This window comes from Chenopodium album, chromosome 6 (genome assembly GCF_948465745.1).
Source record: "Chenopodium album chromosome 6, dcCheAlbu1.1, whole genome shotgun sequence".
NCBI classification, from domain to species: domain Eukaryota; kingdom Viridiplantae; phylum Streptophyta; class Magnoliopsida; order Caryophyllales; family Amaranthaceae; genus Chenopodium; species Chenopodium album.
In genome coordinates, this window is record NC_137839.1 from 2105315 (window position 1) to 2123386 (window position 18072).

At 38.6% G+C, this 18072-nt stretch overlaps 1 protein-coding gene across 1 annotated transcript; it reads left to right on the plus strand.

The window, feature by feature from the left end:
* The first annotated feature begins 585 nt into the window (after nucleotides 1-585).
* LOC145634240 (protein phosphatase 1 regulatory inhibitor subunit PPP1R7 homolog) lies at nucleotides 586-17059 on the plus strand. Its single transcript, XM_081685662.1, has 6 exons — nucleotides 586-1002; nucleotides 7034-7264; nucleotides 7456-7602; nucleotides 7710-7852; nucleotides 7955-8069; nucleotides 16582-17059. The coding sequence occupies exons 1-6, from the start codon at nucleotides 673-675 to the stop codon at nucleotides 16663-16665; spliced, it is 1050 nt and encodes a 349-aa protein (XP_081541788.1). The 5' UTR covers nucleotides 586-672; the 3' UTR covers nucleotides 16666-17059.
* Nucleotides 17060-18072: the final 1013 nt, after the last annotated feature.

Sequence of the window (18072 nt, forward strand, 5' to 3'; positions counted from 1 at the left end):
ATTAGGGTTCGTTTGGCACTGTGGTTTTCTGTTTTTTGGTTTTTTGTTTTTTAAAATCATATGATATATATCATGTAATGAATAAAAAAATTAGTCAAATTTATTAAAATTATGATAATTTTGAAAACTGACAACCAAAAAGTGGAAACACCTTTTTCTTGTTTCCTGTTTTTGGTTTTTAGTTTTAAAAAAAACAGAAAACTAAAAACAAAAAACAATGCCAAACAAGCCCTAAAGTTATTGGGTTATTGCTAGACAATCTAGTGTTAGGCTTAGAGCTATAATCATTGTCATTGTCAATATAGTCATTCATTAAGCTCTAGCTTTAGCGAAGCTTAAATACAACCAAATTCCTTGCAAAACAGTTACCTCAAATGCAACTAGCAACGACCTAACAAATAATTTGAAACTGTAATTCAACTAGAAAGAACAACAAAATTGACATACGAGGACTATATAGTATTCCCTTCATCCTAAAATAATACGCCCATTTCTAACGGGTCATATAGTACGCCCTTCGGAACATACATAGTAAAATCGCATAAGGAATAAGCATATGCTTCGTTAATCCGCAATCTAATTCCTTACCATTTCTTCAACCATTTCTTCCTTTTTCCAGGTTTATTACAACAAACAACACTCCATCTTTCTCTCTCCTCCAAGCTTTCTTCCATGGAAGATCACCAAACCCTAATTCAACCTCCAGAATCTTCCGACGATCACCGCTCGGTAAATGCCACCTCCGCCACCGCCTCCGACGACGGCGAAGAGGAGGAGACGATCACCTCACTCGATCTAACGAGTTACCAGCTCCATGACCTCGACTCAGTCGAGTTTCCTCCGAGTCTTGTCGAGTTAGACTTGACTGCTAATCGTCTCTCTCAATTGGATCCTCGAATTACTCTTCTCTCTCACCTCAAAAAGCTCTCTCTTCGTCAGAATCTCTTTGATGATGCTGGCATTGAACCTCTCTCTAATTCTCATGCCATTTCTGGGCTCGAGGTAAATTTTGCATTTTCTCTGTGAAGAAAACCGGATTCTTTGCAATATGCAGAGCCGCTTCATTGTCACAAAATAGCTTAATCGCTTTTGGATGTTGGACTCCAAAACTCAACAATAAAGCCTTCACCCATTTTAGCTCTTTTGAGCACGAAGACATGGACCTATACTCGGCCTCTGAAGAAGAGAAAGAAACAGTTGGTTGCTTCTTAGTTTTCCATGAAATTGGAGATTTTCCAAGAAAAACTAGCCAACCAGTTAAAGAACGACGAGTCAATGGGCAAGCAGCCCAATCTGAATCACACCAACCCTGCAGATTCAAATCACAATCAGAGCTCAACAAAATACCTTGACCGGGAGTTCCTTTCAAGTAACGAACCACCCTCATTGCAGCATCCCAATGGTCACTACGAGGTTGCTGCATAAACTGAGACAAAATATGAACTGAATACGCCAAATCAGGACGTGTAACGGTAAGATAAATCAGACGACCAACAAGCCGTCGATAAGACTCTGGATCAGAAAGAAAATCACCAGTTGCCAACCCCAACTTGTGATTCTGCTCCATGGGAAAACCACTAGGCTTCGCGCCTAGTAAACCTGTCTCAGAAATAATATCCAGAGTATATTTCCGTTGACATAAAAATAAACCTGCAGAGCTACGAGCCACTTCGATCCCCAAAAAATATTTTAAAGGACCTAGATCCTTCATCTTAAAACAGTCACACAAATATGCCTTAAAAACATTCAATGCAGCGGAATCGTTCCCAGAAATAATCAAATCATCAACATACACTAAAACTGTAATCTGAGTATCACGAGTAGTAAGAGTGAATAAAGAATAGTCAGAGTAAGATTGTTTGAAACCATACTGTTTTAAGGCAGTGGTGAGTTTAGCAAACCAACATCGAGGTGCTTGCTTCAAACCATAGAGTGACTTCTTTAATCTGCAAACCAAAGAGGGATCGGAACACTGAAAGCCTGGTGGTAATTTCATGTAAACTTCTTCATCCAAGTCACCATGAAGAAATGCATTGTGAACGTCCATCTGATGAATTTCCCAATTCTTGGCGGCCGCAATAGCAAGAACAGTACGAACCGTCGTCATTTTAACAACCGGAGCAAAAGTCTCATCATAATCGACACCTTCCTTCTGATGGTTCCCATATACCACCAAACGAGATTTAAGTCGCTCAACTTCACCGTTGGCAAGAAACTTGGTCTTATAGACCCATTGACTCCCTAGAGCCTTTTTACCTGGAGGAAGAGGCTCCAAAATCCAAGTACCATTGTTCTCTAAAGCTCGAATTTCTTCATTCATGGATTTACGCCACCCTTCATGTTGCATAGCTTCTTTGAAAGATGTCGGATCTTTAGTTTGAACAACAGCTGAAATAAACTTCCGATAATTCACAGAAAATTTGTCACAATGTATATAGTGTGCTAAAGGATAAGGAGTACCTGAAGACTGATTGGAAGACGGAGACGGACTATTGGCAAAAACCGAGTGAGTAACAAAATCACGAAGCAAAACAGACGAGTATTTTTCTCGAAATCCGCGCCCCATATTGGATTGTTGGGCTGCGGGAGATGTGGTGCTAGGAACAGGCTGCTGTGGGTCACTATGCTGCTGCTCTGTGGCGTGCTGTTGTGGTGACCCAACTAGCAACTGCTGCTGCTCAGCAGCGTTGGCAGTGGCTGCTGGTTGCTGTCCAGCAGCTTCGGCAGCAGGCTGCTGCTGGTTAGTGCTGGCAGTGGCTGCTGGCTGCTGTCCAGCAGTTTCGGCAGCAGGCTGCTGCTGGTCAGTGGCCTGCTGCTGCTCCAGGGCAGTGGACTCCGCAGCCTCCTTGCGGCCAGCAGCATCATGCCGCAAGGGGGTTGCGGGGTGGGCTGTCGCGGAAGTATCACAAGCGTCAACGGGCTCAAAAATTTCCGAAAAATCATTATGAACATCGTCCCCCATATCATGCATACTCACATCAATATTGATATCATCCGGACAACCAAACGGAAAAATTTCTTCCACAAATTTAACATCACGAGACACAAAAAATTCTTTTGTTTCAAGATCATACAATCTCCACCCCTTTTTCCCAAACGGATACCCCAAAAATACACACTTTCGACTCCGACTAGCAAACTTATCCCCCTTAGTCTTTTGGTTATGAGCAAAACATAAACAGCCAAAAGTACGAATAGCATCAAAGGAAGGGGGTTTATTGAAGAGTATTTCAAATGGAGTTTTGTTTTGGAGAAGAGGTGTTGGAGTTCGGTTTATTAAGTGTGCAGCAGCCAAAACACATTCGCCCCAAAAATAAATAGGCAATTTAGCTTGGAATCTCAAGGCTCTCCCGACATTAAGAATATGTTTGTGTTTTCGTTCTACTCTACCATTTTGTTGAGGGGTTCCCACACAAGAGGTTTGGAAAATTATGCCAGTTGCAATAAAAAAATCAATCAAGCAATTAAATTCGGTTCCATTATCACTTTGAACAATTTTAATTGTCTGATTAAATTGCCTTTCAACCATAGCAACAAAAGCCATAAACATCTGAAAAACTTCGGTTTTATCAATCAATAAATAAATCCAAACAGCTCTAGAATAATCATCAACTATTGTCAAAAAATAACGAGCCCCACATGACGAAACATGTCTATATGGACCCCATAAATCACAATGTATTTTCTCAAAAATTCTAGAAGATTTATTTTCACTCAAGGGAAATTTATCTCTATGATGTTTAGCACGAAAACATACTTCACAACTTTTATCTAAGCTACCTTTATTATTGCTAATAGGAGGAAGTAACTTAACCACTCTTTCCGAAGGATGACCCATTCTTCTATGCCAAAGCTCCAAATCTGATATTGCCTCAACCACAGACACCCGTTGCACCACATTCGGTTTGCCATAGAAATAATATAGTCCGTCCCTTCTAAGTCCCGTTCCAATCAGCTGCTTCAGTCGGTCCTGTATAGCACACATATATGAGTTAAATTGGACAACAACATTTAATTCATCGCTAAGTTGGGTTACAGAAAGCAAATTGCAATTAAGATTTGGCACATAAAGAACTCCAGTAACGGTAATTTGATCAGATAACTTGACCGATCCTTCCAAAGTAGCAAGTACGCAATCACCATTAGGCAAACCAACGGGGCATTCAATATACCGAGTGTCAAATAACCAAGATTTATTACCGGTAACGTGATGAGTCGCTCCGGTATCAATAATCCAACAAGAGTCATCAAACTTACCATGTAGACGATTTTCAGGAATAGTGGTATTACCAATAAACCCGGAAAGAGCCTTCCATTGTTCGGCAGTGAAAACTTGAGACGAGGAAGAAGATGTGTTGGATGGAGAATCTGCTGCTGCTACATTGGCACGGGGCCCCCCCTTACTTGGACCAGCCGAACTAGCCTTTGGCCTTGCTGTCCAACCTTCGGGATACCCAATAATTTCAAAACAATTATTTGGGTCGTGCCCCCTCTTCTTGCAATGTGGACAGGGGGATTTGAACCAACAATTGGAGAAGTCATGGCCTGGTTTCTTGCAGTGGGAACAGACAGAACCACGACCTCCACCTGAAGCAGCCCGTAAAGCGAAACCAACAGCCTCGGTCGGTGGTGCGGCAGCCACCTTCCGAGTGTTTCGAACTCGTTCTTCTTGAACAACAAGTTGATATGCCCTGTCAAGACTCGGTAAGGGGTCTTGGGATAAAATATAAGAACGAAGAGAAGAGTAATAATCTGGATACAAGCCCATGAGAAAGTCGTGCAAACGAGACTGATCTCGGCGCTGCTCATGAAGGCGACCTGCTGTACAAGCAGAGCAACACGAGCAAGAAATTATAGGCTCATGATGATCTAATTCGAGCCAAAGGGCGTGCAATTGCCCATAGTAAATCGAAACAGCCATTGTTTTGCTCTGTTCACACTTTGCAAGGGATGATCGGAGTTGTTGAATCCGGGGGCCATTGGTCTGTGCAAATCGTTGTTGAAGATGATCCCAAAACGGTTTTACTTCTCTGAATTTCGACAGAGATGACTTAATATCAGGAGCAATAGTGTTTGATAGCCAAGAAATTAGCATAGCATTCAAGGCTGTCCAATCCGATTTTGTGCAGGGGGGTTGGGGCGCCGTAATTGTTCCATCAAGGAACTCGAATTTACGTCGGGCTTCCAAGGCTGTCTGAATATCGGCCGCCCATTCATCGAAATTGTCGCCTTTGAGTCGAGTAGGAGTAATGTAATCTCCAGGTCTGTCTTGAGGACCTAGATAATAAGGGGAATTTGGTTCAATTTTGATCGGAGGTGGTGGCGGTGGCGGTGGTACACCATCATCACCGGGCATGGTGAGTTATAGAAAAAAAAAAAAATCAAGAAAAATATCCTGCTCTTGATACCATGAAGAATTAGAAAGATAATCACCTCCGTTCTCATTAATCGCAATTGGGAATATATAAGCAATACAACTCCTAGTCCTCGTATGACAAGATAACGTAGGATCTTAGGAAATTAACTAAAATAGAATATGATAAACATATGGAAATCAATCTAAATATTCTAAATATATGATAATATCTCAATACTCTGTTTTTATGTCAATGTCTGTTTTTCTTTGTTGATAATCAATTTATCGATTTTTGATTTGTTTGTGTAAATTTTTGAATTTATGAATTTCCCCCCTTTTTTGGGTATGAATTTTGTTGATCAAGTATAATTTGTGTAGCATTTTTAAAATTTGTTTGCCTTTGTGTTAAGCCTTAAGCCCCATTAATTTGTGCTTAATTTGGATGATTTGGGAAAACCTCAAATTCTAGGGTCAGTGGATTGTAATAGCTAGGATTGTTTAGTGCTGCGTATTAGTAGTATTACAATTAGAAGAAACTCGGATTTTCCATCTTCTGTCGCGATGTGAGGCAAGTGCATTGGAGAGAAAATGAGAGATTTATTGATTTAAGTTTTGTTGAAGGAGTAAGGCACAGTGTAGAGAATTAGTTTACACTCCATATTTGACAAATGCTGATTACTACCTCTATGAAGAAATCATAATATCTTGTTGCTTGGTTTAACTGTTGTTAGATGATAAACCTTACCCCTTCTATATATATAAAGACTTTAGCTTTATGTTTTAGCGTTCACTGTTGTTAAAGCGTTGTTGTTAAAGCATTGCCTCTTCTTTCTATTTGGAAGGCATTCTTTTTCCCCATTCTTTACTATTATAATAGCAAGTAGCAACCATTTATTAGTAGTGTGTTTTTACTTTATTTCAATTTCGGGATTTATATCAAGTCATAATACATGTTATGTTGACTTGGTGATTAGTATACAACTGTACATTGTCAATTTTTATTAGGTATGTCTCTAAAGTTAATAAATTTTTAATATAGAGGGTATAAGGTAATTATCAATTGGGAGTAAAAGACTATAAGCATCTTGTACAATTAGGAGTTATAGGACTATAGGAGCCAGAATTGATGCTACTATGATCGTATGATTTCCAGTCCCTACTTAGAGTAGTATATGGCCACGAGACAATGAGATCTTAGCAACACCAATGGATTGGCTTGGCCGTGTGACCCCTCATATTAAGGCGGCTGATGACTGTCAGTTGACCCTTTGCTACTTAGTATAGACTATTAATTATGATGGGGGTGATTTAGAGGAGGATTTTCTTAGTAATGAAATTTTTTGTATTCTTTTCTATTTTGAGGATATTGTTATGGAATTCCATCTTGTCATTCCATCATGTGTGTTTTATAATATGTCACAACTTCTGATTTTGACTGGTGTCACATCAGCTGTTATGATTCTTTGTTAACTTTGTTGAGCATATTGATACGTTTGAATTTACATACTACCTCCGGATCATATTATATGCAACTTTGGAATTTTTTACATCTCACAAATAATACCCCAAAGTTGCATATAATACGATCCGGAGGTAGTATAAGATAATATAACACTCACTGTATTTTCACTATTTGCAACTGCAATTCAGCCTTTTCTGTTATTTTCGTGTATGTAGGAGCTGGTACTTAGAGACAACAAACTTACAAAGATACCTGATGTAAGCATATTTAAGAATCTTCTGGTGTTTGATGTATCTTTCAATGAAATACCCTCTGCAAGTGGGTTGTCAAAGGTCTCAAACACTCTCAGAGAACTTTATGTGTCCAAAAATGAAGTCACTAAGATAGAGGAAATTGAGCATTTTCATGAGCTGCAAATTCTCGAACTTGGCTCCAATAGGTTGCGGGTATGTATCCTAACCATTTTATCAGCTAATAGCTGTGCAATTACTGCAGAGAATTCTAGACTGTTTGCAGATATTTACTATATGTGAATCACAACTTGCCTCCTCAGATTGATGTGAGGGAGTGAGGATTGAGGTTTTCTAACAGTTGTTAATTTGCCCCCAACTTCTGTAACTATAGCTTCATTTCCCAGGTGATGGAGAATCTAGAAACTTTGATTGACCTGCAAGAGTTATGGCTTGGTCGAAATCGGATCAAAACTGTCAACTTATGTGGATTAAAATGCATTAAAAAACTTAGTTTGCAGAGCAACCGCTTGACATCAATGAAAGGATTTGAGGTATGCTTTTTTACCCCTAATCTTTGTAAGATTAGTAGATTGCACTTTGTCCCTTTTTGAGATTCTCGCTTTTCATGTTTTTTCTGTTGCGAAAACAAAATTTGTAGGAATGTGTAGCCCTTGAAGAATTATACTTGAGCCATAATGGAATTACAAAAATGGAAGGGCTATCAACGTTGGCAAACCTCCGTGTCTTGGATATTGCATCAAATAAGTTAACATCAATAGAGGACATTGAAAAGTTGACAAGGTACGTTGATTATCTTAAGTACTAAGTACCAAGCACTATACATGAAACTGGTGGTTGGCCATCTGGCCACTACATAAATATTAATTTGTCAATTGTTTTCAGGTTGGAAGATCTGTGGCTGAATGATAACCAGATTGCCTCTCTGGATGGTATGGCTGAGGCGGTTGCTGGTTCGAGGGAGACACTTACCACTATCTATCTTGAACATAATCCATGTGTATGTGCCTTGTCTTAACCTTGCTCTCCTATTTTGTGTGCTAGAATATGAACAACAAAGATTGTTCTCATATTAGGCACTGTTATGTGGTTTCATTGATAGAGGGGTAGGAAGATGAGGGGGCTGGAGAATTCAGCCCCAGAGAGTAGGCAGCATATATGGCTCTTAATCTTTTATTAATTGCCCTCTTGATGTCAATTCTCTTTTTCATGTGTCTTTGAAAATCTTGTTTAAATAAGTACTTAGTACAACTACTAAGCTTGCAATTCAAATCATCTATGGCCGGAATATTGTTATAGACTCCTGACTGTGTGCTGCTCATCTTTGTGACCCCTGGCTGGTGGAAAAAGTAGACTGTGATAAGACTAAAAAGTTGTCATTAGTTTGGATGATAAATTATTGGCATGATTGTTTGCTTTTTAATTCAGCTCCCTTGTACATTATGTATGTAATTATCTTTCAATTTCGTACATTGTGACTTGGAAATCATCCATAAAAGAAGTTGGACTTCAAGGCAGCTAATTCTTGCTACCCATCCTTTTGAGAGGTGCATAATCTCTGTGATATGTCATTATTTGAATAATTATCATCCAAACTTGGAAACTCAGTGAGGTCTGTTCCTAACGGTAGTGATTAAGTTATTGTTTGCAAAGGTCCCAAGTTCTAGTCTTGCAACCCAACTTCATTCGTTTTGTTAGCCTTGTCAAAAAAAAAATATTAATAAATAAAAATAAAAAATCTGAAACATATCTTTGATCTGTTGTTGCTCTCTCCGGTATAAAGATAGAGGACAGCCACTAGAGCTGTCAATTCGGGTAAACAAGTCAGGTTTGGGTCGGGTAAGATTTGGTCAGGTCAACTCGGGGCGGGTCATTTCGGATTAATCCATAACCTAAGCGGGTCGAGTTTGGGTTGGGTCATGCTTGAGTCGGGTCACGTCGAGTCATACTTCTTGTCGGGTTTGGGTTGGGTTTAGGTCGGGTTAATAACAAGTCGGGTAACATTCGGGTCGGGTGAACAATAGGCCGGGTTTGATTCGGGTTTTCACGGGTTAAAAAGGGTTAGGGTAATTCTCGGGTTCGGTTCAAGTCAATAATTTACGGGTTAGAATCAGGTCGGGTCATTCTCGGGTTTGAGTCGGGTTCGGTTCAAGTCAATAATTTGCTGATGATAATCAGGTCGGGTCATTTTCAAGTCGGATCATTCTCGGGTTCAAGTCAGGTTCGGTTCAAGTCAATAATTTGCGGGTTATAATTAGGTTGGGTCATTTATAAGTCGGATCATTCTCGGATTCAAGTCGGGTTATGTTCAAGTCAATAATTTGCAAGTTACAATTAGGTCGGATCATTTCCAAGTCAGGTCACATTCCGGTTCAATTAACTAAATAGATAATTATCATTTTTATCAAGCTAATTATTTCCTTTGACTATAATATATATGGCAATATACTAGGGAACTATAGTCTATAATTTAGGAAGATAATTATCTCCTTTGACCATACAACAAATATATACTATATTTAACTCTTAAATTTGAGGATGATGCTCCTTTCTTTTGTTGGCCTTGACCGACTTGGTCTCCCTAGACAAAATGCTTTGATGTGTTTTGATTTTTTCGAACAAGAGAGGTTTGATGGGAAATGCCATGTCAGGTGCACCTATCAGAATTGGAACAAACCAATCGGGATAGACAGCTTTTTACCCTTGCGCCCTGTGAAAAGGTTGGTGCCCGGAAAAAGACAAGCGTGTAAACGCGTTGATCCGGACTTGGAATTCGCCAGAGCGATAGTTCTTCGAAAGACGTGAACCACGAGTCATCAACAATAATAAGGTGGTCTAAATTGCATTTAAGGTGATTTGAAATCGGGTGAGGAATAATTTGGGTTGAATTTAGGTCGGGTAAATAACAAGCCGTGTAACACATTGGGTTGAATTTTTGGGTCGGGTCAATAACACGTCGGGCTTAATTCGGGTCAGGTCAATAACAAGTCGGGTTGATTTCGAGTCGGGTTTGTAATAGGTTGGGTTAAATTCGGGCCGGGTTAGGAATGGGTCGGTTTGAATTCAAGTCAGGTAAGTAACAAGTTGTGTTAAATTTGGGTTTTGACGGGTTAAAACGGGTTTGGGTCAATTTCGGTTCTAAGTCGGGTTCGGTGCAAGTTAATTAAATTGGCCGTTGTAAACCTGTAAATTGGCCGTTTAAAGGAAAATTGGATGGTTCCAGATACCCAATTAGACTTCCGGAGGATATTAGAGACCATGATAAAAATTTCGGCAATTTTTATTTTGGACCAAAAAAAGTAAAAAATTTCCAAAATTGAAGGCTAATGTCCACGCTTTTTGAGAAATTTTGGAGATTTCGGGGCCAAGTGTCGCAAAGTCTTGAGATTTTAGGGAATACATCTGGGGGTCATATAATGCCGTTTGGAACCATAGATGATCATTATATGTTGTCATAGATGTTCGTGGTAGGCTTGAGTTAATGAAATCGGTGTAAGTTGTAAACCGGTAAATTAGCCGTTTAAAGGCAAATTGGAGGGTTCCACCCACCCAATTGGATGCCCGGGGACCATGGTCAACATTTCGGTAATTTTTATTTTCGGGTGATAAAAAGTCAAAAAATTCCAAAATTAAAGGCTAAGATCCACGCTTTTTGAGAAATTTTGAAAGTTTCGAGGCCAGGTGTTGAAAAGCCTGGAAATGTTATGGGATACATCTCGGGGTCATATAATGTCGTTTGGAACCATTTATGATCATTATATGTTGTCATAAATGTTTTCGGTAGGCTTGAGTTAATAAAACCGGTGCAAGTTGTAAATCGGTAAATTGGCCGTTTAAAGGCAAATTGAATGGTTCAACCCACCCAATTGGACTCCCAGAAGGTATTAGGGACCATGGTAAACATTTCGGCAATTTTTATTTCCCGGCAAAAAAAGTCAAAATTTTCTTAAATTAAAGGCCTAATATCCATGTTTTTTTTAGACATTTCGAAGGTTTCGGGATCGAGTGTCGAAAAGCAATGAGATTTTAGGGGATACATCTCGGGGTCATATAATGCCGTTTAGAACCATATATGATCATTATATGTTGTCATAAATGTTCGTGGTAGGCTTGAATTAATTAAATCGGTGCAAGTTGTAAATCGGTAAATTGGCCGTTTAAAGGCAAATTAGACAGTTCCACCCACCTAGTTGGACTCCCAGAGGGTATTAGGGACCATAGTAAACATTTCAGCAATTTTTATTTCCGGGCGAAAAAAAGTAAAAAAATTCCAAAATTGAAGGCTAATGTCCACGTTTTTTTTAGACATTTCGGAGGTTTCGGGGCCTGGTGACGAAAAGAAATGAGATTTTAGGGGATACATCTTGGGGTCATATAATGCCGTTTGAGACCATAAATGACCATTATATGTTGTCATAAATGTTCGTGGTAGGCTTGAGTTAATGAAATCAGTTCAAGTCGTAAATTGGTAAATTGGCCGTTTAAAGGCAAATTGAATAGTTCAACCCACCCAATTGGACTCCCAGAGGGTATTAAGGACCATGGTAAACATTTTGACAATTTTTATTTCCAGGCGAAAAAAGTAAAAAAAAAATAAAAAATTGAAGGCTAATATCCACGTTTTTTTAGAAATGTTGGAGGTTTCGGGGCCCGGTGTTGAAAAGTCTTGAAATTTTGGGGAATACATCTTGGGATTATATAATGTCATTTGGAATCATATATGATAACTATTTTAGTCATAAATGTTCGTGGTAGGCTTGAGTTAATGAAATCGGTGCAAGCTGTAAACCGGTAAATTGGCCGTTTAAAGGCAAATTGAATAGTTCCACCCACCATATTAGGGACCATGGTAAACAAAAGGCTAATATCCACGATTTTTGAGAAATTTTGGAGGTTTCGGGCCCGGTGTTGAAAACTCTTGAAATTTTAGGGAATACATCTCGAGATCATGTAGTGTCATTTGGAACCATACATGATCATTATTTGTTGTCATAAGTGTTCGTGGTAGGCTTGAGTTAATGAAATAGATGCAAGTTGTAAACTGGTAAATTGGTCGTTTAAAGGCAAATTGGATGGTTCCACCCATCCAAATGGACTCCCGGAGGGTATTAGGGACCATGATAAACATTTCAGCTATTTTCATTTCCGAGCGAAAAAAAAAAACTCAAAAGATTTCTAAATTAAATCCACGCATTTTGCGAAATTTTAGAGGTTTCTGGATTCGGTGTCAAATAGTTTTAAAATTTGAGGGGATACATCTCGCGGTCATATAATGCCGTTTGGAACCACTTATAATCATTATATATTGTCATAAATGTTCGTGATAGGATTGAGTTAATGAAATCTGTGCAATTTGTAATTTGATTAATTGGCCGTTTAAAGGCAAATTGGATAGTTCAACCCACCCAATTGGACTCCCGGAGGGTATTAGGAACCATGGTAAACATTTCGGCAATTTTTATTTCCTGGTGACAAAAAGTAAAAAAATTTCCAAAATTAAAGGCTAATATCCACTTTTTTTTAAACATTTCGAAGGTTTCGGGGTCGAGTGTCGAAAAGCAATGAGTATTTAGGGGATACATCTCGGGGTCATATAATGCCGTTTAGAACAATATATGATCATTATATGTTGTCATAAATGTTCGTGGTAGGCTTGAATTAATGAAATCGGTGCAATTTGTAAACCGATAAATTGGTCATTTAAAGACAAATTGGATAGTTCCACCCATCCAATTGGACTCCCGGAGGGTGTTAGGGACCATGGTAAAAATTTTGGTAATTTTTTTTCCAGACGAAAATAAGTCGAAAAATTCAAAAATTGAAGGCTAATATCCACGCTTTTTGAGAAATTTTTGAGGTTTCGGAGCCCGATGTTGAAAAGAAATGAGATTTTAGGGGATACATCTTGGGGTCATATAATGCTGTTTGAGACCATAAATGACCATTATATGTTGTCATAAATGTTTGTGGTAGGCATGAGTTAATGAAATCAGTTCAAGTTGTAAATTGGTAAATTGGCCATTTAAAGGCAAATTGGATAGTTCCACCCACCCAATTGGACTTCTAGAGGGTATTAAGGATCATGGTAAACATTTCGGCAATTTTTATTTCCATGCGAAAAAAAGTCGAAAAATTCAGAAATTGAAGGCTAATATCCCCACGTTTTTTGAGAAATGTAAGAGGTTTCGGGGCCCGGTGTTGAAAAGTCTTGAAATTTTAGGGAATACATCTTGGGATTATATAATGTCATTTGGAATCATATATGATAACTATTTGTGGTCATAAATGTTCGTGGTAGGATTGAGTTGATGAAATCGGTGCAAGTTGTAAACCAGTAAATTGGCCATTTAAAGGCAAATTGGACTACCGGAGAGTATTAGGTACCATGGTAAACATTTCGACAATTTTTATTTCGGGCGAAAAATAGTAAAAAAATTCCAAAATTGAAGTTTAATATCTACGCTATTTGAGAAATTTTTGAGATTTCGGGGCCCAGTGTCGAAAAGCTTTGAGTTTTAGGGGATACATCTCGGGGTCATATAATACTGTTTTAAACCATAAGTGATCATTATTTGTTGTCATAAATGTTCGTGGTAGGCTTGAGTTAATGAAATCGGTGCAAGTTGTAAATCGGTAAATTCGCTATTGAAAGACAAATTGGATGGTTCCTCCCACCTAATCCGACTCCCGGCGAAAAAAAGTCAAAAATTTCAAAATTTTAGGCTAATATCCATGCTTTTTGAGAAATTTCGAATGTTTGGGGGGCCTGGTGTCCAAAAGCATTGAGATTTTAGGGGATACATCTAGGGTCATATAATGTCGTCTGGAACCATATTTGATCTTTATATGTTGTCATAAATGTGCGTGGTAGGCTTGAGTAATGAAATCGGTGCAAGTTGTAAACTGGTAAATTGGTCGTTGAAAGGCAAATTGGATGGTTCCACCCAATCAGTTGAACTCCCGGAGGTTATTAGGGACCATGGTAAACATTTTGGATATTTTATTTCCGTTTTAGAAAAAGTCAAAAATTCTAAAATTAAAGGCTAATATCCACGGTTTTTAAGAAATTTTGAGGTTTTAGGTAGATCTGTCAATTCGGGTAAACGAGTCGAGTTTGGGTCGGTAAGAGTGGGTTGGGTCAACTTGGGTCGGGTCAATTCGGATTAATTCCATAACCTATGCGGGCCCTTGGGTCATGCTTGAGTTGGGTCACGGTGCCCCATACAACTTATCGGGTTTGGGTCGGGTTAAGGTCGGGTTAATATCATGTTGGGTTACATTCGGGTCGGGTGAACAATAGGTCGGGTTTAATCCGGGTTTTCATGGGTTATAACGGGTTAGGGTAATTCTCGTGTTTGAGTCGGGTTCTGTTCAAGTCAATAATTTGCGGGTTAGAATTAGGTCGGGTCATTCTCGGGTTTGAGTTGGGTTCGGTTCAAATCAATAATTTGCGGGTTATAATCAGGTCAGACCATTTTCAAGTCGGGTCATTCTCGGGTTCAAGTCTGGTTCGGTTCAAGTCAATAATTTGCAGGTCATTATCGGGTTGGGTCATTTTCGGATTCAAGTCGGGTTATGTTCAAGTCAATAATTTGCAGGTTACAATCAGGTCGGGTCATTTCCAAGTCAGGTCATATTTGGGTTCAACTAAGTATTAATTGGTAATTATCATTTTTGTCAAGCTAATTATTTCCTATGACTATAATATATATGGCAATATACTAGGGAACTATAGTCTATACTCTATAATTTAGGAAGATAATTATCTCTTTTGACCATACAACAAATATATATTATATATAACTCTTAAATTTGAGGGTGATGCTCCTTTCTTTTGCTGGCTGGACCGACTTGGTCTCCCTAGACAAAATGCTTTGATCAACAATAATAAGGTGGTCTAAATTGCATTTAAGGTGATTTGAAATCGGGTTAGGAATAATTTGGGTTGAATTTAGGTCGGGTCAATAACAAGTCATATTGATTTCGAGTCGGGTTAGTAACACATCAGGTTGAATTTTTTGGTCAGGTTAGTAATAGGTCTTGTAAAATTTGGGTCGGGTCAATAACAAGTTGGGTTGAATTTGGGTCAGGTTAATAACAAGTCGGGTTGATTTCAGGTCGTGTTGATTTCAGGTTGGGTTAAATTCAGTCAGGTTAGGAACGGGTTGGGTTGAATTCAGGTTAGGTTAGTAACAAGTCGGGTCAAATTTGGGTTTTAACGGGTTAAAACGGGTTTGGGTCAATTTCGGTTCAAGTCGGGTTTGGTTCAGGTCAATAATTTACGGGTTACATTCGGGTCGGGTCATTTTCAGGTCAGTTCATGTTCGGGTTTTGGGTCTCACATACTCGGATCAACTCGGGTCTAGAGTTGGTTTCAGGCGGGTCAGGTCGGGTTTGGGTCACCATTTTTTCGGATTCAGATGTTTCGGTTAATAATCAGGTTTGAGTCGATATTTCGGGTCGGGTCAACTTTTGACAGCTCTAACGGCCACCCCAAGCTACTCCCTTTAACCCATGATTTCCATGAATGGGGGAAAGGAAGAAATACATCAGTAATAGAGAGTTTTTTTCTTGTACTACCTCCAATTATTTTTAGTTGCAACTTTGGGGTATTATTTGAGAGATATAAAATATTCCGAAGTTACAACTAAAAAAAATCGGAGGTAGTATTTGATTTTAAATGGGTTAAGAAGGAAAACTTCTAGAGTAGTGTACTAATGTGCCTTATCCGTCCCAAAATTTCTTCCTATCAATTAAGATGTAAAATACCCCTCCCTCCTTTCTGTATTTAGAGCTGAGGTTCTCTATATACTGTTTTTTCCTCTTCATCACATCAATCATTTTTTACTCTCATAATTCAAGGCTTCAAGCACTTTTATCTTACTATTTTTCCTCTTTATCCCCTTACAATTATTTATTATTATCTACATTCCTGAGGGCCTGCCCCTACTATTTTCCTGAATCTCCGTTCTGAAGACTAGCAGGGAGATCAGTTAAGAATTGAGTGGGTGTTATACTACGTATGTTTTTAATTACTTTAGCATCCTTTCACCTGAATGAGCCTCTTTGCTGGGTGGTTTTGTATGTTGTTGGGTAACTTCTGCGCTCCTTACAACCTTACTAGATATCTTATTGAGCCTTATTGCCCTCTAGAGCAAATGGGAGTTTAATTAATTGGTTCAGAGTTGTTGACAAAGAATGTCTGAATTGACATTAGAAATTTGACAAGGGGGTGGTTGTGATCCACTATGATTGACTAGTAAATGTGCTAGCCCCTCGTTTAGATTAATTGTTGCAGTTTAAAATGAAACGAATATGAATCTTGATACAAATTATGGGTTACGTAGCACAATGCTTCTGATTGGACCTTGACCAAAAGTGGCATCTACTTGTGATAAACTCAAGGTTATTTGTGCTCTTAATCTGCTCTATGTGACTTTATTTTGTTTGTTTCAATGATATTATCTTGCTGCAGTAATTGCCTAACTAATCTTCATTCTGTTACCTGTCAGGTAAAATCTCCCAACTACACGGACACCTTGAGACAAATCTTCTCAAAAATCCAGCAGATTGATTCTCAAGTTTTTGTTTATTAAGACAGTTTTGATCACCTAAGAGTGTATACTTTTTATGAAAGTTCCAGAAATTACAGGTCTGATTATCCTGGGACAAATTATGAAGACGAAATGTAGATTGAGTACAGCATAGGACCAGAGTGCATATCCACTATAATTACCGAGACGATGACAATCTAGTAGCTTTTATTTTTGTGATGACCTTTTCCATGAGGCTTTTTCTTGTGACAAGGTACTTCAGCTACAGTCCTTCAAGGTGTCATTTTAAAGAAGTATTTGAACAAAAGCATGTGGATTTGACTTGAATCATAACATTATGTATGCTCAATTTTTTAACGATGTACTAACTCAAGATCAAGATTTTTGAGGGTTGTAATTGTAATATTTATATACTTTTTCCTAATTAAGTCTTTTATGGGGTATGCGTATGCCTTGTGATCTATTATTAGGCTCTTAAACACACTTTTCCATATTGTAGTACCATTTGTATTCTCAATAACTTTGTCTACATTGGTGTTATGTGATTAGCTAAGCCGCTCATGTATTGAATTTTAATGCAATGGCATTTGGGGTCTGAACTCTGAAGTTCTGAACACTAAACCCTGAGTTTGATAATTCAGTGTTGGGATGTGATGCCTGTTGGGAAGTGGTAGTACTATTTTCAGGGGCAGTTTGTATCTAACAATCGAACCAGTCGCTCACTACATATTCAGACAACATGACTAATGACTAGCTTTCGACAATCTACTCATGAATGAAGAATGATTTAAGTGCATATGATAATTTGACTGAGATGGTGCATCATTGCATCTTGTGGTGTTGTACCATGTTGACAGTTTGACACCATACGGACATGGAACCACACTGTACGGAGTATTACTCGTATTAGTATTGTACCATATTGACAATTTGACACCATATGGACTTGGAACCACTGTACCGTGCATTACACACTTAGTCATGCACACCTTCAACGAGTGTAATACAAAGTTTGGTGACTTTGGTCTCAAGGATCCATTATGGTAATCCTTTGGTAGTTTCCAAGGAACAAGATGAACTGATACAAAGTATGGACTCAAGGATCCATTATCTTACATCTTTGGCAATCCTTTTCTAATTTTCAAGGAACAAGATGAACTGAGAAAACATACCGTGTTCGACTTATATTCCTCTTAAAAAGCAGAAGTGGTGTGGTCACACGGCTCACACCACAGCCTAAAACCACCACGCTCCCTGGTCATGATTCTCTGCTTTATGTTCGAATGCATCCATTAATTCAATGAAATTAGCAAAATAACAGGGAAATTTTAATGAAACTACGAGCCCTCTTCATCTTACTAAATCTGTCTTAGGAATTAAAAGCATGCTAATCAGAGGTAGGGCTGAGCAAAACTATCTGAAAATCCGAAAATCCGATGATCCGATCCG

Excerpts from the sequence above, each read along its gene's own strand:
- LOC145634240 (XM_081685662.1), top strand. The coding sequence starts at position 673 with ATGGAAGATCACCAAACCCTAATTCAACCTCCAGAATCTTCCGACGAT. Across the intron at positions 7,853-7,954 it reads GACATTGAAAAGTTGACAAG|GTTGGAAGATCTGTGGCTGA; the intron begins GTACGTTGATTA and ends AATTGTTTTCAG. Across the intron at positions 8,070-16,581 it reads ATCTTGAACATAATCCATGT|GTAAAATCTCCCAACTACAC; the intron begins GTATGTGCCTTG and ends GTTACCTGTCAG.